At 45.2% G+C, this 21,183-nt stretch overlaps 1 protein-coding gene across 1 annotated transcript in view; it reads right to left on the reverse strand.

Moving 5' to 3' along the window:
* CDS1 (CDP-diacylglycerol synthase 1) overlaps positions 1 to 21,183 on the reverse strand; it is a 78,783-nt gene that overhangs the window by 33,308 nt on the left and 24,292 nt on the right. Inside the window, exons 3-5 of the mRNA XM_047798783.1 lie at positions 19,102 to 19,198; positions 12,711 to 12,808; positions 8,880 to 9,019 (exon numbers count right to left, since the gene is read on the reverse strand). Of these exons, the coding sequence (XP_047654739.1) occupies positions 8,880 to 9,019; positions 12,711 to 12,808; positions 19,102 to 19,198 (335 nt within the window). The remainder of the gene's footprint in view (positions 1 to 8,879; positions 9,020 to 12,710; positions 12,809 to 19,101; positions 19,199 to 21,183) is intronic.

Consider the following 21,183-nt stretch of genomic DNA (forward strand, 5'->3'; position numbering starts at 1 on the left):
GCCCAGAATTAAACCCACGCACCCACAGCCAACTCATCTATGACAAAGGAGGCAAGAATATACAACGGAAAAAGGACAGCTTGTTCATTAAGTGGTGCTGGGAAAACTAGACAGCCACATGGAAAAGAATGAGATTAGAACACTCCCTAACACCATACACAAAAATAAACTCAAAATGGAAATTCAATGTCAATGAAAGAGCTTGTGCTCTCTCCACTTTTTAAATCTGCTAAGATCTAAACAACTCATTTGACTGCTGCAGAACTAAAATGTGGACGGGACCCTTGGAATGTTGTTTAATGAGAAGAATTTCAAAGTTTATTCACAGCACGACTTGAGAGAAAGGGCCAAAGATCTCAACAGAACTTACTTTCAATTTCTCCACGTCTGTTTTAAAACCTGACTCCTTTTGCTAGACTAAAGTCATGAATGTTGCTTATCACTTCAAGATCACCAGTAAAGCCTCAGGACCCAGCAACCAAAACGATGATGCTGAAAAAAATCTCTCTAAAAATCACTGTGTGGAGTCCCATCATGGCTCAGCAGTTACTGAACCAGACTAGCATCCATGAGGATGTGGGTTCAATCCTTGGCCTCACTCAGTGGGTTAAGGATCCGGCGTTGCCGTGAGCTATGGTTGTAGGTTGCAGATGCGGCTTGGATCCCGCGTTGCGGTGGGTGTGGTGTGGGCTGGTGGCTACAGCTCCGATTGGACCCCTAACCTGGAAACCGCTATGTGCCGCAGATGAGGCCCTAGAAAAGAAAAGAAAAAAGAAATTAAAAAATTAAAATAAAAAAAATAAAAAGCACTGTGTGGGGACGTGCATGTTCTCAGGCTCCTGATCATTCATCCAGTATCGTACACTGGGAACCTAAATGCCAGACCCTGTGCTCAGTTCTGGAAATTAAAACAATTAAGAGAGACAAAAAAAAAAAATATGACCCTATTTAGGACACATGGAAAATGCTAATAGAAACAGAATATTATGCATGATTTATATTGGGAGTTTCATCACTTAACCCAGTAGCTACTAGCTTATGACAAAGGTGCATTTTAAAAGTACATTTCTAAGACTGTAATAATGTCCATATCCTGGTGTGAGCGTCATCTGAACTGCAATTTTACCAAATGTCGCATTGGTGGAAACTAGGCAAAGAGTATAAAGGATACCTCTACAATTCCCAACAACTGCATGTAAATACACAATTATCTCAACAAAAAAGTACATTTTAAGACAATAATTTGGGATACGAAAGCAGTTTTTCAGACTGTCATAAACAGCAGTTGGCTTCTAAGATCAGCTTACAGTATTTTATGTTTTTTTTTAACATTTATAACCCTCTTAGTAGTAAATACAAACCTAAATGGCTCAGGCCCGCATTATACTTAGTATGAATTATAGCGGTGGTTTCCTGTCTTGTCATCTATGAACACCTTCCAACTCATCCTTCGTTTAATTGTAAATCTGCTTCTATCGCCTCTTAGCTTAAAATCCTCCAATGGTTTCCCAGGGGCAAAGTCCAAACCGTTTCCACAATACACCAAGCGTCACAAGGTACGGTTCCTGCCTACCTTGGCAAGCATCCGTGCCTGCCACTGGTCCCGAACTGGCCAGCCCCTCTCATTCCCAAGCCGGCACAGCTGTTCTCTCCACCTGGAATGCCCTCTCCCACTGTCTACCTGGCAAACACCTGCCTGTTCTTTGCTTTTCATGACACCTGTCATCCCTTCTCCACGCCCTTCTATGGTCTTCCCACCCCAGCAAAGCAAGGCCCTCCTTCCCCTTCCTCATGCTGTAGGGGTCCCTGTTCACCTTCCGGCAATGAACGAGCGGACATATGTCTCAGCAGCTGCAAGACCCTGGAAGGCCCACGACTGGCCTTATTTCTCTTTGTACCGTCAACACGGGGCACAGTACTGGCACGTGGAAAGTAGGCAAATGTTTGTTGAAAGAATGGCACTGATGACTTTCACTGAGCTTCTGTGATTCTATAAAAGAGCAGGAGGTAAGCTGTGTCTACAGGTAGAAGTCCGTTAGAAAAAAGGAGGACTCCTGATTTTATTTTATAAAAAGAGAGTTAGAAAGTTTAGAGGATGAAGAGACAGTGACTTAAAAAGGGTTGCTGGGGAGGTTATCACGTATACAAAGTTATAAAAAGAAACTAGAAAGAAAATAAATTACATTGTCTTTACCCTTTCAAATTGAGAAGTTCTTCTCAAGTGTAAATCGGAGCAGATGCAAAGGGAAAGGAAGCCAAGGAAAAGCAGTCGCTTTGTTTTCTGACATTCTACCCATCAGATGTTGCTGTAGGTGCATCAGTACAGGTGTAACTGCAGATACGGAAAAGGTGAGGTAGGTCGGGATCTGCTGATATAAAACCATCTATAAGCTCTATTAGGTGGGGGAAAAATCACACAGGTACAGAATAGTCTGCTCTCATTTTTGTAAAAATGTGAGGGAAAGAGGATATAAACTTGTAAGTTTGAGGATATAAACATGTAAGAATACGCAAAAAAATGTCTGGAACAGTGTAGGAAGCCCTGGAGACAGTAACTAAGGCTCGGAGGTAGGAGGGAGCTAGCATGGAATACTCCTTTTCAGTAGGAGAGGAGTTTTCCTGTGGGAATGTATGATGTTTTCATTTTTAAAAATTCGTTTTAGGAGTTCCTGCTGTGGCGCTGCAGAAAAGAATCTGACCAGGAACCATGAGGTTGCAGGTTCGATCCCTGGCCTCACTCAGTGGGTTAAGGATCCGCTGTTGTCATGAGCTGTGGTGTAGGTCGCAGACATGGCTCAGATCTGGCATGCTGTGGCTGTGGTGTAGGCCAGCAGCTGTAGCTCCGATTTGACCCCTAGCCTGGGAACCTCCATATGCTGCAGATGCAGCCCTAAAAAAAAAAAAAGACCAAAAAAATTAATTTTATAAAACCATCCTAGTTCTGCCATGGCACAGAAGGTTAAGGATCTGGTATTGTGTCTGTGGTGGCATGGGTTTGATCCTTGGCCCAGCACAGTAGGTTAAGGATCTGGCGTTGCCATACCTGTGGTATAGGTTGCAGCTGCAGCTTGTATTCCATCCCTGGCTGGGGAACTCCATGTGCCATGGATTCGGGGAAAAAAACAAAAGCAAAAACCAACACCAACAAAACTAAAACAAAAAACAAACCTAGGTAACAGTTCCCATCATGGCAAAGCGGTTAACGAATCCAACTAGGAACCATGAGGTTGCGGGTTCAATCCCTGGCCTTGCTCAGTGGGTTAAGGATCCCGTGTTGCTGTGGCTCTGGCGTAGGCCGGTGGCTACAGCTCCGATTTGACCCCTAGCCTGGGAACCTCCATATGCCGAGAGAGGGGTCCAAGAAATGGCAAAAAAAAAAAGAGACACACACACACAAAAAAAACCTAGGCAATGACTCTTGGAATGCTTGCTGGTTGGCACAGTCCCTATTCAGAAGCCAGCCGTGGTGCTCTGAGAGATCCAGGACCCAAGGAGAGGCCACACACAAGTGCTCAGGTCAGCAGCCACCACTACCTGTGGCAGGGACAATGAGCCACCTCAGACGTCCAGCCCCCTCAGGAGGCACACGACCAGCACGACCTCCGTCTGACCTCCACTGCAGGAGAGGCCCTGGGTCAGAACTGCCCAGGGAAGCCCAGGCCATCCACAGGATCAGGAGAAAGAAATAATGAATTGTCCCTTTAAGCCAGGGGGAAGAAATAAAATACTAGTCGAGGATTTCTCTTTTAAAATGACTGCTTGATCACATACATTTATTTCCATGCTGTCCTGGCAGCCCACTAAATTGTTTTAAAACAAATTAAGGCAAAAGCCTGCAGGGCAAGAGGACTTGAAGAAACGTCAAGGAAATGGGTACAAAATTTGGAAGCTAGAAAACCAATTTGATGACTTTCAGCAGGCCTGAGAAATCAGGGGCAACTAGAAATATCTCATCGAGAACGCTGAACAAGACAGGCTCATTGGAAGACACGGATGAGGCCTGGGCTTCCACCCTCTTAAGAACTCTGCATAGGAAACTACTAGAGGCTGCACTTCAGCAGGATGAGGGTGTTACCCCAGAAAGTGGAAGACACAGGAAAAGCCAAATCATGAGGGGACAGCAAGGCAACAGGTCTACAGGCAGCCAGGATAACAGCAACAGGCCCCCAGAGCTCCTGGGACAGAGGTGTTCAGGAGAAAAGAGAGCTGACCGACTCTCTGATTTGTGTGAACATCTCAAAAAACAACCAACAGACATGCTATAGAATCAAGGAAAACCAAGGATTCCTAGACAGAGATTCATAAGGATGGATGAGAATAGGCAAAGAGGAGCTCCCATTGTGACTCAGGGGGTTAAACCTGACTAGTATCCATAAGGATTCAGGTTCGATCCCTGGCCTCGCTCAGTGCGTTAAGGGTCCAGAGTTGCCACAAACTTCAGCGTAGGTCCCATGATGCACCTCGGATCTGGCGTTGCTGTGGCTGGGGCGCAGGCCAGCAGCTGCAGCTCTGATTCGACCTCTAGCCTGGGAGCTTCCATATGCCACAGGTGGGGCCCTAAAAAGACAAAAAAGAGAAAGGTGACGAGAATCTATTAAGTTCAGGAAAATGAGAAAGTTGTAAAAGAATGGAAATGTAATCAAAGATACTATTTGGCTCTACAGGAAGTGATATTTTAGGCACCTATTAAATTTATATTGATGTTAAACATAAACAAAACTGAGTATGGAAAAGAGGGAGAGGTTATTACAGGAAGTCAACGATAATGCGTAAAATAAACTAAGAAATAGGAATGTTATAAAAATGAAAAAAATCCGCAAGTGTTGGGGAGCAGAGTTGTAGTTTACATTGTAAGTCTCTTGACGTTATCAGATTTCTTAAACTAATTAACGACATGAATGATTTGTATTTTAATCATAATTTTAAGTAATTATAATATTGTATATGAAATAAAATTGTTGTTTTCAATAGCAGAAATTATTATAGACACTTTTCTTGCTAATAGCACTTTTTTCTTTTTTTTTGCTTTTTAGTGCCACACCTGCTGCATATGGAGGTTCCCAGGCTAGGGGTCTAATTGGAGCTACAGCTGCCGGCCACAGCCACAGCAAGGCAGGATCCGAGCCGCGTCTGTGATCTACACCACAGCCCACGGCAACGCCGGATCCTTAACCCACTGAGCGAGGCCAGGGATTGAACCCAAAATCTCATGGTTCCTAGTGGGATTCATTTCCACTGCACCACAACGGGAACTCTGCTAACAGCACATTTTAAACTCAAAATGCCAGGAAAGAAGTCTTGCCAGTCTAAATATACACTGAGAAGGTACCATAGGCTTCTCTCCTGCAACAGTATAAAGAATCCACCCAAGAGACTACCTTACATTTAATAAATCAGACTTGTTTGATAAGTGAGAGAAACCAAAGTTTGTATCAAAAAAAAAAAAAAAGGTCACACATATGCTTTAATGGACATACAGTCAAGTGTATTATTCTCCCAAATTTTAGCTGCTAGCAGTTACAATCGCTCTATAATCCTGATTCTTCTAAACTGATTAGAATTTTAAATGATATGACTACTTCAGAAAAAATAACTTCTTTTGCCCTTGAAAGAACAAGCATACTTTTCAATATCTATTTCCAAGAATGAAGATAGTTACACTCAATAGCTACATTCAATATCTAGTCCAAGAATCTATTTTAGATATATCATTTATAATTTTTAAAAAATCAAGTAATTTACTGAGAAAACGGGACTTAACGAAAAAACTGAATGTAAAACAGGAAATTTCTTTGGAAAATATAGGTCCCCCTTCCCCAAAAATGATTCTTTAAAAATTACTATGATCATGTCAGATTGTATTTCAGTCTCTGGCTTTCCAGAATCAAAAATAAGGACCAAGACCTAAAGGGGTATTTATTATAGTAGGAGCACCATAAAGAAGAACACCGTAATTACCGAATAAAATGACATACTTTCAAAGGACTGGACTTCTCCACACACTCTGTGTATTTTTTTTTATAATTTTTTTATTTTCCCACTCTGTGTATTTTTGTTTAATGAAAAGTGGAAGGGAATCATCTACATTGTACTCACTTTCCAAAACTGCCTTAACAAGAGAAGAATTTATTGATGAGAAACTCTTCAGAGCGGAAACAGTAACTATTAAGAGTTAGAGTGAAAACTCACAAATACATTTCATTTCTCCTTTTAAAAGTGAAAATAATGATATATATGTATGTATGTAGATTTATTTATTTACTTATTTACTGCCTTTTTAGGGCCACACCCTCGGCATATGGAGATTCCCAGGCTAGGGATCTAATCAGAGCTGTTGCTGCTAGCCCATGCCACAGCCACGCCAGATCTGAGCCATGTCTGCGACCTACACCACAGCTCACGGCAACGTGGGATCCTTAACCCACTGAGCAAGGCCAGGGATTGAACCCAAAACCACATGGTTCCTAGTCGGATTCATTTCTGCTGCGCTGTGACAGGAACTCATATGATAGTAAGCATTTAAAGAGTGCCAAGGAGTTCCCGTCGTGGCGCAGTGGTTAACCAATCCGACTAGGAACGATGAGGTTGCGGGTTCGGTCCCTGCCCTTGCTCAGTGGGTTAACGATCCGGCGTTGCCGTGAGCTGTGGTGTAGTTTGCAGACAAGGCTCGGATTCCACGTTGCTGTGGCTCTGGCGTAGGCCGGTGGCTACAGCTCCGATTCGACCCCTAGCCTGGGAACCTCCATATGCTGAGGGAGCGGCCCAAGAAATAGCAACAACAACAACAACAAAAGACAAAAAAATAAATAAATAAATAAAGAGTGCCAGGTAGTAAGTGCTTTACAAAGAAACTGAGGCAAAGATACATTAATTTCCTCAAGTTTATACATCTAATAAGTGGTAGAACCAGGATCCACATTGGCATTCTGGCTTTTAAAAGCACATATCTCACCCCAATGTTCACTGCAGCACTGTTTACAGTAGCCAACACATAGAAACAGCCATAATGTCCATCAACAGATTAATGGATAAAGAAGATGTGGTATGTATATACAATGGAATATTATGCAGCCAGTTAAAAGAATGAAATAATGCTATCTGCAGCAACATGGATGGACCTAGAGATTTTCATTCTAAGTGAAGTAAGCCAAAAAGAGAAAGACAAACACCATATGATATCACTTCTATGTGGAATCTAAAATACGGCACAAATCAACATATCTATGAACAGAAACCAACCCACACATATAGAGACCAGACCTGTGGTTGCCATGGGGATGGCAGGGAAGGGAGGGATTTGGAGTTTGGGATTAACACATACAAACTACTCCATACAGAATGGATGAACAAGGCCCTCCTGTTTAGCACAGAAAATTACATTCAATATCCTGTGATAACCCATAATGAAAAAAATATGAAAAAAGGGTATGTATAACTGAGTACATCTGCCGTACAGCAGAAATTAACACATTGTCGATCAATTGTACTTCAGTAAAAATTTTAAAAAGTTTTAAAAAGTATATCTCTAAAACAGTTCCTTAGCAATAAATTTCTTTTATGATTAGTAAACTTTTACAGAAAACAAATCTGCTAATCCTAATGTTATCCTAAGTATCTAATTCTTAAAACTGAAAATCATAAAAACATTTGGCATTATGGCATAGCCTACTATAAAAAGGTATACATTATTATATATACAAATGAATATACAATAAACTATGTCAGGAAAACTAAGTACCCTGATTATTTCTGTATGAAAACTATTTCCTAGGTACAATTAAAGCTATACACACATACATATGTCTATTTCTAATTTATACTTGGTAAATAATCCATATACTTATAGGTTCCTTTACTGCAACTTGCAAAGAAAAATTTCAAATATATGGAGTGACTATTAAACAAGTATTTTTAACCACCACTGGTGAGGGAGGAGGGAGATGGGCCCCTGGGCTGAGAACGGCTGGGACCTCTCAGGCTGAGTAAATTGGGCCTCGCTTCTCTTTGTCACCTTAAGGAGGAAGTTAACTGCAGGAGCTGAGCTCTGCTGGAGGAGAAAGAGAAGATACCACCTCAGTCACTGCGGGGGTCAAGGAGAGCTCCCCAACCACACATGCGCAGTAAGCTCCTAGGGGTCAGAAAGGGAGGGGGAGCCAGTCCATAGTAAGCCCTGACCCTGTCCTGGCACCCTCTGCTCTGGAGTCCACCTTCGCCAAAAGATGCGCACGCGTCCTCGGGAGGGTCCTGTGTCCAGTCAGGCGTGAGAAATAAAACAAGATAATCGGCCAAAAGGAAAACAAAGACCCGGTGGAAGTGTCCTTTCCAAGCGAGTTCAATCCCCTCTGGGGCGCCCCTCCCTCACTCAGGGGTCGCCCGCACCTGCTCTCCTCTTTAGGGTCTGCACTACTCCTTTGCTTCTGACTTAAATGAACAAGCTCCTTCTCTGTAGGCTCTCCCACATGTTGTACTGTGGCTCTAGTAATAAACTTTATGCCCGTTTTCACAGTCTTTGAGCTCTTGAAACGGTCTTGCTTTTCACTGCGGGGTGGGGGTGGGGCAAGAAGCAGGCAATTCTACTTTCAGCCTCTAGCTAGTCTAGTGGCTAGGATTCCTGGTTTTCATCCCGGCTGCCCCGGTTCAATTCCTGAGCAGAGAATTAAGATCTCGCTTCAAGCGGTCACTCATTGTTGCCTCTTTGAAATCACTAGGAATAACTGCTGTTTGAGACCGTGATGAAAGAAACAGCTTTATACATGAGACCTTTAAAAAGAGAAGCTGGATTAAAATGTAACAAACAAAGGATGCTATGAATTTAAATATAAATAAGCATGTAATATATACTAGCTGCATATCAACACAGAATATTTTCCTTAACTTACCTGCCAGATAGAGGGCAAAGGATATAAATCTGTGGTAGCGAATGAGGAACTGAAGCTGCTCTTCTCTTTGAACAAATGTAGCAAAGTAATCAGCTACAGTCTCTCCATAGAAAAAGTAGTTTACGCACAGTAGAAAATACCTATAATTTAAAACAATTCGCTTTGAAGAAATTAACACATTTGTAAATCAGCTGTATTTCAATAAAAATGTTAAAAATTTTAAAAATAAAAATAAAAACAATTAGCTTTTTTATATTTGATACTTTCCCCCCTCGAACTCAGCCAAAACTATTTTCTATATTTTGATGATGACACAAAGATCAAAAGCAAGTTCAGAGGACCAGAGAGGTTATATTGCACCAAATGCTTTCTTCCTGTTTTAAACTTAATGTCAAACTTAACAAACAAAACAAAATTTTACTGAATATAGTTCACGCCCTTATTTGGCTCAAAATCTAAAAAAAAAAAAAAAAAATCAAAGACAGGTAACTAGGAAACAATGTAGAAACTACTACACACACACACACACACACACACAGAGTGCTACTGAATTTATAGAGAAAATTCGCTCCCGATTACTCACAGCTCTGATGCTTGTTAACAGTCAAGATCATAGTCCTAAGTGCCACCTGCTCTAAGGAAGGTCAACAGAGGAAAAAAGAGGAAGAGGTAATTCTACCTCTAACCCCCTGCCCTGCGCACACTGGGGTCCTGCCCCCTCTTCTCCAGGTTCCAGATGGACTCTAGTTGCGCAGTGGGTGAAGCAGCTGGCAGCAGATAAAACTTTTTTGGTTTTTTTTTTTGTTCCAGCTGCTTGCAAACATTTGCCCTTTAATTTGCATTTAAAATCAGTTTTAGGAGTTCCTGTCGTGGCTCAGTGGTTAACGAATCCGACTAGGAACCATGAGGCTTCAGGTTCGATCCCTGATCTCGCTCAGTGGGTTAAGGACCCACGGCGTTGCCGTGGCTGTGGTGTAGGGCTGCGGCTACAGCTGCGATTAGACCCCTAGCCTGGGAACCTCCATATGCCGCGGGTACGGCCCTAGAAAAGGCAAAAAAAATAATAATAATAATAAAAGAAATATATATATACACAAAATCAGTTTCTTTCAATATTTTAGTTGCAAGTTCTGAACAGTGAAGACATAGCAGACGCTGCAGGCTCTCAGAACTGCCTCTCAGCCCTTCCCCCACCCCAACCTTCAGGCCTTCCTGCTTCGTTCAAGATAGGAAAGGACACGTTGCACTAATAAAAGGCTGTCAGGATCCAGCTGGATATAAAGCCACGAAGCCCAGGAGCTTTTGGAAACTACATAAACGGACTGCCCTTTCTTCCAGATCTGGTATATCCTTCCCCCAGAGACAGGTTGAAGCCATGAGGGTTTAATGATGGGCACAAGTGCGAGTCAGGAAAATAGGCCGAGAAACAGTGCCTTAGGGTTCCCCTGGGCCTCCTCCTTCGAAGGGTGGAGTCCTAGGGGGCCAGGAGGACCGTACAGGAGGAGAGGGGTGGCTCCCCTCCAGTTCTCGTGAATGGAATGAGACCCCACTGTTCCCAAAGTTATGGGAAGTATTTCACATTTTTTATCGGCTGTATTGCCATTTTTCTTTCCCCTTCAGTGGAGACTGTTCAGTCCTCTGTAAGGTTCCCGAGGCTTCCTCTAGCCACCGTGCCAACATTTTGGCCACTATTCCTTAGTATATATATACCTTCCTCTCAAGAGGGCCAGGAATGTGTCACCATCTGTGGCACATGCCTCTTCTATCCCACATCTGGAACTTGATGTGCTGGGCGCTGCTTTCCCCAGCCCAGAACCTTAGGCTCCAAGTCCCTTTCAAGGAGATTAAAGCCACAGCCTCTGGCCAAGACAAGAACTTCCAGACCCTTATCGTTGTACTGCCCCTTCCCCCGCCTTCAGTAACTGGGCCTGCAGACGCAGCATCAGGGGACTCTCCAGGGAATTTCCTTACAACCTGTCCCCATGCAAATAAGGCATCCTGCCGGAGACCAATCAACGCTCAGCCCTTACACATGCGCAGTGGGCCAGGTGGGACGAATCCATGGGCGGGGCTGGAGGAAGAGGCCCACGTTCAGGTCTGCAGCATGCAGGTATAAGGAACACCCAGTCACAAGTGGCAGGGCCAGTCCCTGCTCCCAGTACTCCCAGGGCAGCCCGCTCTTTCTTGGAGAATGCATCTGCGCTTTGATAAACGTCCTGTAACGTGCAGGCTCTTCGTTGGGGCAGACCAAGACCGAGAAAGCAACGCAACCCTAACGCGAATGCTCTTCTCCATCCACAGTTTGTCTTTATTCCAAGTGATGGTTTCTCTCTCACCTTCTCCGTGGAACCTCTACCATCACCGGAGCCCATTCTGACCTACACTACCCTAAAATTCAATCCCAAAAAATCAAGCTTTTAATTATTATTCAACTTCTTAATCTACCTAACATTACCCATAAACGGTCTCACTTATTTTTTTTCTTTTGCTTTTTAGGTTCATACCCACGGCATATGGAGGTTCCCAGGCTAAGGGTTGAATCAGAGCTACAGCTGCCAGCCTACACCACAGCCACAGCAATGCCAGATCAAAGTCACGTCTGCGACCTACACCACAGCTCGTGGCAATACCAGATCTTTAACCCACAGATCCTTAAGCCATGGTTACTAGTTGGATTTGTTTCCACTGTGCCACAACAGGAACTCCCACTTTGCCAGTCATAAAGAAACTTTCCAGAAGGAAAAGTTAGCTATTACCAAAACCAAGAAACGATTTTTTTAACTACTGTAAACTGCAAAGGTGAACCATTTGGCTTTTTTTTTTTTTTTGGCTGCACCACCCAGGCCAGGAGTTGAATCCTAGCCTCAGTCGTGAACTATGTCACAGCTGTGGCATTCCAGATCCTTAACCCACAGCCCCACAGTGGGAACTCCCTGAACCGTTTGTTTTAATAAGACACTGTGGGGGTTCCCATTGGCTCAGCAGGTTAAGAACCTGACATAGTGTCTGTGAGGATAGAGGTTCCATCCCTGGCCTCACTCAGTGGGTTAAGGATCTGGCATGCAGCACCACCACGGGTTGCAGTGCAGGCTGCAGATGCAGCTTGGATCCAGTGGCTGTGGTGTAGACCACAGCTGCAGCTCCAATTGGACGCCTAGCCTGGGAACCTCCATATGCCACAGGTGTGACCATAAAAAGGAAAAAAAGGGGGGGGCACTAGTCCCTCTGGCTGATACCAATCAAGCAACTACATTCAAAGGTATGGCTGGTTAGGTTAATTATTATTATCATGCTTCCTGGTCAAGGTCCTGATAACTAAGAAACCTGAAACATTTTAAAACATAACTAAAACTTTAAATTTTTTTTTTTTTTTTTTTACTAATTTTACATGCATTTGTATATGTACACTATCTCAGGGGCTGATGCTGTTGACAAGAGTGCCTCACACACTGTCCCCATCACTCCTCTTCCCTCTGACAACCCGCCCTCCTTGTGACAAGTCACAGGGTCAGGGCCTGGAGGCCAAACCAGGATCGGTGAGGGTGGGGTCATCCCTGGGGCCCTGCCCCCTCCCCCAGGGCCTAAGGGGACTTTGGAGAGGGTGGGCCAGCCTGCAGGGGTAGGGATTAAAAGGGAGGAGGATGGAGAGAGACACTCAGCTTGGGTCTTGGGTTTCCCCCGTCATTCTTTTTATTCATCTCTCTGTAAAATCAATCTATACAAGCACTCTACAAGGTCAACTGCATGGGTACTGACTGATCAGGATGCTTCCTTACAAACTTTTAGAAAAGAATCAGACTTCCATATCTGCAACCGTTTTATGTCACTTACCAGCTGAGTGTTCTAAACCAAGGTAGGTCATAAGAACGGTAGACTCTGTAACCTATAGTGATGATTTCATGGAAGCATTTCACTTGGATGCCTAGAACCTGAAACCAAGGGGGAAAAAATTTACATCCATTTTTCAATATTTACATTTATGCTTCATCATTTAATAAATAGCTTATCAAATGTACTTACAAAGTCTGCAGCCTACCCACTTTTAGTTATTCTAAATATCAGCAGCAAAAATTCAATATTCAACTTGTCTAAAGTCAAGTGATGCCCCAAAGGGGTGAGTAAAACCATGTATTATTCACAAAGTTTCAGAGACCCTTGGCGGGATAGGAGGTGGCACTGTAGCCTAGGCTTTGAGGGGTATCGTCTGGTTGGTCCGAGCTGACTAGGCTTTATTCCTCATGACTGCTTCATCTCTTGAGGTTGTCCATCTCAAGATGGATGATCTCTGTCTATTTTGTTTCTTGAGTTATCCTGGGAAAATGATCAGATGTGAAAGTGCTTGTAGATACTTATTTAGAACCATGCAACCTCATACTCCTGTCAAGGATAAATACACTGTCAGGAGGCGTTCCCGTCGTGGCTCAGTGGTTAATGAATCTGACTAGGAATGATGAAGTTGTGGGTTCGATCCCTGGCCTCACTCAGTGGGTCAAGGATCTGGCACTGCCATGAACTGTGGTGCAGGTCGCAGTCTTGGCTCAAATCCCAGGTTGCTGTGGCTGTGGAGTAATCAGGTAGCTACAGCTCCGACTGGACCCCTAGCCTGGGAACCTCTATATGCTGCAGGTGTGACGGCCCTAAAAAGACAAAAGAAAAAAAAATACTGTCAGGAAAAACGGCTAAAATATCTTGACCCAGTCACCTAGGGATCTGGGCACGAGCTCTTCATTCTTCCCAACATGCCAGCTCTCCCAGAGCCAGCTCATCAACCCAAGCAGTGCGTCCTTGACAAATGAGAAGACGCCTTCCATACTCACAGCTCCACTGACCAGTCAAATGCGTCTATTCAGTCTGTCTACACAGTGTCCAATATACATGCCTAATAAATGGATTCCTACTGATGAATCCCATTTTGATGGTCAGTGTAGCAGGCCTTCACACGGCTCCATCCACCAATCTGGGTAAAGGTAATTTCTGAGAATGTAGCACCTTATCCAGTGTTTGGCTTAAGTCAGTTCCTCCAAGACTCAAAGAGCAAATGTTAAGTTGAACACTCATCAACGTGAACTAAGGATTCAAACCATCATGTTTTTAGTTTGTTTCCTGTGTTTTGGTGGGGTTTTTGTTTGTTTGTTGGCTGCGGTGTGCAGTGGCTTGATGTGGAACCTCAGTTCCCAGACCAGGGACTGAATCAGGGCCAGAGCAGTGAAAGTGCCAAATCCTAACCACTAGACCACCAGGGAACTCTAAAGCCCTTATGAATGCAGTGGATTAATTTTTTCAACCTCTAGAGAATATACCCAAGGCCTTGTTTTTGTATAGCCCTGAAGCTAAGAATGGATTTTATATTAAAAAAAAAAACATATAACAAAGATTATGTAACAGAGACCCATGTGGTTGGTTCTTTAAGATCTAATCTATTACTATCTGGTCCTTTTTAGAAAAAACTACCAAACTCTGCCAAAGGATACACTTCGGGACGTCTTTTTAAGATCACCGCAACTTAGCTTTCCTAATCCTGCTGCTCAGGATATTCTTAAGCTGTTTTCCCCACTGTACCTATTACATGTCCAAGCACATACTTGACAAAGTAATCGTGGCCCCTCAGCCACACAGTAAGAAAATATTACACCAAACTACTTTGAATAATTCTTCTAAGAAAGGTCATAAATGTGCTATAACACAAAGACAAGAGGAAATGTAAACCCTGTCTTTCAAGTAACCTTAGGATATAACATCAGGTCATTTTTTTTTTAAAGAAAAATAATCACAGAATGGGGGCAATGCTACATGTTATGAGAAAATGGCAAAGCCATGCTATTTATAAAACCAAGGACTTTTAAAATATCAAATGTACGGATGCAATTTCAATGAATGTATTCGTTCGAGAACAACCATTAGCACGATGTACGGTATTACACTGAGAGGAGAAAAAAGTATTTTTAAGGTCACACATATTATTTATATGACTGCCACTTGCAGCTTGCCAGCTGCATTCACATGGACCTCCTCAAAAAACAGAAAGCAGAGGATTCAAAATACCAGAGGAAGAATCCAGGGCTAGGTGATCACCCAGAAACTGATACTCTGCCCCATCACTACGGGCAGCAATGCACGAGCAGGACTGTTGGCCCCGTGCACGTGCTGGCGTTCAAGACAACTGATACATAAACGCCTCCTCTGCTAGTCCCTGAAGAGTCAGAAAAATAATACAGGGTTTCTGTTCCCAGAGAAGCACAGTCTTTCAGGAAGAACACACACAACGACAAGACACGGATATAAGCACAGGCAGACAAAAAACCTGTGGTGGGGGCGGGCACGGGCCAGTTGGGACAAAGGAGTCACGTACATGGCAGAGGACCAAGATGTTCAGGGAACCACAGGCAGTTCAGAGTTGCTGGAACACAAGGCTGCGGGTGGGAAGCAGAGAGAGAGGAGTCTGGTCACAGCATCACAGGCAACAGCACAAAGGAGCCCGCGATGACCAGGGAAGGATGTGGCCAGACAGGTGCAAAGCACTGACTGGAGAGGCAGCAAGAGTAGAGACAGGCAGGCCGCCAAGACAGCACCATCCAGATGAGTGTGGACGAGCCGCGGCGGAGCGGGGAGGGCAAGGAGTAAGAGACCGGATTTGGGGGCTGAGGACACTGGGGGTGAAGGGAGACGGGGGGGGGGGGGGGGGGAGACACAGAATAACACCAGGGAAGGCTTGGGAAAGCAGACAGATTTGTGCAGAACGGCTGGCATTAGAAATTCAGATTTGGAGATGCTGAGTTTGAACAACGGCATCTGTGGGTTATCTAAGTAAGAGTGCTCACCTTCACTTTGGGAATCTATTTGAAGAAAATAATCCTGTATGTGAAAAAGCTTTCCTTTCTAACATGTTCAGGACAATGCGCTTCGCAATAAAGAAAAACCAGACTATCACCCGAATGTCTGAAAATAATGCACTGGTTTGAATAACTTACGATGCACTCCATCTTGTTGAGTAGGTGAAGGTATTAAAGCTGATGCTTATAAAGACTGTGGAGGAGCCCAAAACATTTGGTAGGATACGTTTAGCTTGAAAAGGATACAAAATTTTACTCACATTATAATTACACTCATGGTTATTTATTTTTATTTTTTGTCTTTTTAGGGCTGCATTCGCAGCATTTGGAGGTTCCCAGGCTAGGGGTTGCATCGGAGGTACAGCTGCCAGCCTACACCACAGCCATAGCAATGTGGGTTCCGAGCTGCGTCTGCGACCTACACCACAGCTCATAGCAACGCCAGGTCCTTAAACCACTGAGCGAGGCCAGGGATGGAACCCAAAACCTCATGGTTCCTAGTCGGATTCGTTAACCACTGAGTCACGATGGGAACTCTGAGAGAGCAATGTAATTTACTCACAGGGAATCCACCACATGATCCTGACTCAGTGCCTCTAGGACACTGGTGTTTTGCAACATCTTAGAACAAGATTACCTTCTAACGAGGAATAATAATAATTCAAATAAAATAACAGTAACAACAATTCAAATGAAAATAAAAATTCAAACGATCCCCAATATATACATTTTCTTTCTTTTTAGGGCCACACCCGCAGCACATGCAAGTTCCCAGGCGAGGGGTCGTATCGGACCGGCAGCTGCTGGCCTATGCCAAAGCCACAGCAGCGCTGGAGTCCAGCCTCGTCTGAGATCTACACTGCAGCTCACGGAAAGGTCTGATCCTTAATCTACTGAGCAGGGCCAGGGATCGTGTCCTCGTGTATACAAGTCAGGATGGCTCCTGCTAAGCCACAAGGGGAACTCCCCCAATATTTTTAAATGGCTCCTTGATGCTTCACAAATCAATTCCAAACTTCACACGTATTGCAAGGTTCTCCAGGATCTGATCCGTAGTGATATTTTCACGGTCAGGGGCCGTGTTCCAGGAAAAGGTTTCACCTGCCCTATCCTGCCACGCCTGCCCCTGGGACCTTTGCTCGAAGCACTCACACCACCCTGACGGGAGCTCAAGGTCCCCTCAAAGCTCTCCTCCTGTCTGCTCTCACCCAATCCCCTCCTCCCCCGGCTCGGCCCTCGAGGCACAGCACTCACCGAGAAGGGCTTGGCGCACACTTGCTCCCGAAACTGCAAGTTTCAGTCCCGAGGCTGCTGGTGGCCGCCAGCACGGAGAGCCCTCGGTGGGTTTAGACTAGGAGACTGGCTGGGCTGACCTCGTGTCACACCTGGGCAGCGCTCGCACCTGTCTAGCTGGCTTTGCATCCTCACATGAAGTCGGTCCTACACATTATCCCTTTTTCCTTTGTAAGAAAAAGCCCTTTGGGATGTCAGCGAATTAACAGAGCGGAGAAAGTAATTTCGCATTCATTTTTCCCCTTGATTACCCGAAGAAGTACGAAATGAATGACAGGACGAAAAGAAAAGTGAAAGGACTCACAGTGCTTTCTAAGAGCTACTTTCCGCAGTTTCAGGAGTTGAAGGAATTCTTTTTTCAATCGTGTCTAATTTTACTTGAAAACTTACTTTTTTAATAAAAATAAAAGGAAAGCCATCATATTGCTCATGGCTTATGACTGTGACTAGGAGGGAGCCTGGAGTGGGGAACTCTGGTGAGACAGGGAAACATACATCTAAGGGCTCCAGAGCAGCTGGAGAGCAGGGACACGAGTACAGAAGAAGAGGCCAAACTAACTGAGATGGGAGCTCCTGTCGTGACGCAGTGGTTGACGAATCCCACCAGGAACCATGAGGTTGTGGGTCTGATCCCTGGCCTTGCTCAGTGGGCTAAGGATCCGGCGTTGCCCTGAGCTGTGGTGTAGGTCACAGGTGATGCTCAGATCTGGCGTTGCTGTGGCTGTGGTGTAGGCCGGCGGCTGCAGCTTTGATTAGACCCCTGGCCTGGGAAGCTCCAGATGCCGCGGGAGCGGCCCTAGAAAAGGCAAGAAGACAAAAACAAAACCAGAACCAACCGAACAAACAAACTAGCTGACGTGGAGGAAGGAAACTAAACGAGAGAGACATGGTGAGCATCCCTGAGAGCAAGCCTCAGTCTCTACAGCGAATCTAGACTCAGCACCCAGAAGTGCTTCGTGAACTGGCTGAACAAAATGTATTTCTCCTTCTTACTTCTACCACTGTGGGCTTCAGATGGTCGACACTTCTTTAGATAATAAGGCTTTTATATACAGGGGATTCTCTGCTGTGATGATTCTTCCCCCAAGGTCTCTCCTTCACCCCGATGACTCCTATTCAGCCTTCAGATCGCAGTGAACATGCTGGACACTGGATGACGTCTGGAAACTCGTGGTACCCCTTTGTGCTCATGGCATCCTATTCTTTTTTTTTTTTTTCAAATGCTTATTGCAGTTTGTGACTCTATATCTGATGAATTCTTTAACATGCAGACAGTAAGCTCCCTGCGGGCAGACACAGGTGCTTTTTCTCAGCACCACTGCATTATCCCCGGGAACTGCCTGGCACATGGAACTGCCTGGCGCATCTCAGGTATCCAGAAGCATTTGCTAAATGAATGAATTCAAAGCTTAAACTGTTTGTGTGGCTTCATGACCTGCTGGGCTTCCCCCACACAATGAAATCCCAAAGTCCCAGAATGGCTTTTGCTTGCCTCCCTGGTCTCGGTGCTAGACCCACACCACATGGGTAACTCGAAAATCCCCCAGTGGACCAGAGTCTCTCGTTGCTATACCCCTGCCCCGGATGGTGCTTCTTTAGGAGTCAACGCTGGCATCACCTTTTCTGAAACTCTCCCCTCATCCCGCCCTCAGACTGAAAGAGGTAATTTTTTTTCCTGTGCTCTTCTGACAAGATCTATCACGGGACGTATCCTACGCATTCACTGCACCACTTGTTCATATGGATGCTCACATGCCTCTGCCACTAGACTGAGCCCCTTGAAGCCCAGGGTCTGGCTCACAGTCATGTGTAGGTATGTATGTTTCTCTTCTACCTCATGCTCGGCACAACGCCTGTGACAAAGCCGTGTATCTACCGCGTATATTTGGTCTCGGCTGAATGAACACAGGCAGTGGTCCATTTGCAAATGGAAAAGATCGGTCCAGGCCATTTCGTGTATCAGAGGACGCTTACAGGACCCAATTTTGCTGTTACCAAGTCTGAACCACCTTCTTTTTTATGACATGCGCAAATTACTTCAATCGCATCCATGCTGAAAAACAAAGCAAAAGACACTCGGGCAAATGTAAAACACTTACAAGAAGCATCAGCATAAAGGATCCCATATAGATGACCAGGAAAAACAATGAAATCATAGTTAGAGTAAGAATTCCACGAATCCACCAGTTTTTCCACCTACAAGGGAAATGTTTGTAAAGTTAGCATTTAATGTGTTCTTAAATTTTTGTGTGTGTTGTTTCAGAACTGACTTGTCAGACGTACGGATTTCCCTTTACTTTAGGAATCTCCTACTTTACCTCGTACCACACCAACAATACTGGGGGGACAAAAAGATGTACCAACCTCGTACAGTAACAACCACAAAAACCAGCCAACCAAACCAATGGCATTCGTTCATCCACTGAGAACTGCGTGAAATGTAAAAGCTAACTCACGCGAAAAAACTTGCTTTCCCTCCGTATAACTGAGGATGAATCACGAGGCTGGGGAGTGAGGTGGCCCACACTGGTGTGTGCAAATCCCACCTGTGGGATCTTTGAGGCGGGAAGGAAGAGCCGGGAACACGGCCCTCTCAGAGGAGGTCTGGCCCTCAGGGTGGGTGATTCAAACCAGTAATGGTTTCAAGGAGGTGCAGAGCAGAGAACACAGCCTTTTGGGGAGAAAAAAGGAGGACTGATCATCGGGACTCAGTGGTAATGAACCTGACTAGTATCCACGAGGATGAGGGTTCGATCCCTGGCCTGGCTCAGTGGGTTAAGGATCTGGCGTTCCATGAGCTGTGGTGTAGGTCACAGTCGAGGCTCAGATTCTGCATGACTGTGGCTGTGGGGTAGGCTGGCAGCTACAGCCCCCATGCGACCCCTACCTTGGGAACTTCCACATGCCACGGATGCGGCCCTAAAAAGACCAAAAAAAAAGGAAAAGAAAAAGTAAAGAAAGGTCAATACAGAACTGAAACTGGGGAGCACAGCGACCTCGGGGCCTGTGGAAGGTGCGGGGTGGTCAGTCACAGAGGCCCAGGCCTTTCTGCGGCTCAGCGTGTGCTGCCTGCTCCAGGAGGGCCAGGGCCTTCCGCGAAAATCCATCTCTTCTCCTTGGGTCTCTGCTGGTTCTTGGGGCAGAGCTGCCCTGCTGCCACACCTGGGAGGCCGCGACTTGACCTCCCTCCACCCTCACCTGCCAGGAAGGGCCCCCACACAGGAGCCTCAGCCTTCACCCGCCGTGGACCTCACAAGCACGTGCCCTCTCCATACGGCTCTGTCGGGAAAAATGTCAGCAGCCCCTGTGCGCAACCCCCCAGGGTACCGTCACACCACCTAGAAGGAGGGTGCTGCCCGTCTGAAAAGGCTGCCCTCCGGGTTTACTCATTCTTGTTACGTGACATTCACGGAAAAGTTTTTAAAGAATCTTCTGACTTCTATTCATCCAAATGACAGCATCTAAACGATGTGCGAAGAACTGCGATCCAGCCCTGGGGAACGTCTCCCGCTGTGCTCTAAGCACAGGTCCTCATTAGCTGATTCCATCACCTACTGACTACACTTCCCGCTTCTGATCACTCTCCCGCCGCGTCCAGACACCGCTAACTACTCTTCCTCAGAGACCTGTTCGATCCTGTCCTTTCTGCACCCGAGCCCTAAAATGTCAAGAACATTAAGTCCAAACACCTTTAACTGGCTTCTGAGGTTTTCATGAGGCGGTTGAATTGTACTTACCCGGGTTTATTTCCCTCCACTGTTTTACACACAATGCAGACTCATAAATTTTTCATGAGACCATAAGCTTTGGGGCTGAGACGGAATGAGCGCAGTCAAAAACGCTACGGCTGAAAGGGTTCCATCTGGTTTTATAGAGCAAACACTTTGAGGATGAATTGAATGGCTGGGTTGCCAAGCTAGTCAGAGGTAAACAAAGGACCAGAAGCCAGCGTCCTGATAATAATCCTGTCCTGTCTGCATCAACCTCGGAGATGCACTCAGCCCTCTTTCATAACCGAAGACTCAGAATTACCGAGAGCCTGTTCCAGGGTAAGGGCATTGCCTAAGTGTCAGAAACCCGTTCTTGGGAGTTGCAAGGTCCATGGGTACCTCTAATGTTGGAGGGCTGGCTCTGAACTTCAGAGAACCCTTCTCTGAGAACCGGAGATTTAAACAGAGACC

Source organism: Phacochoerus africanus, chromosome 10 (genome assembly GCF_016906955.1).
Source record: "Phacochoerus africanus isolate WHEZ1 chromosome 10, ROS_Pafr_v1, whole genome shotgun sequence".
In the NCBI taxonomy this organism is placed as follows: Eukaryota; Metazoa; Chordata; class Mammalia; order Artiodactyla; family Suidae; genus Phacochoerus; species Phacochoerus africanus.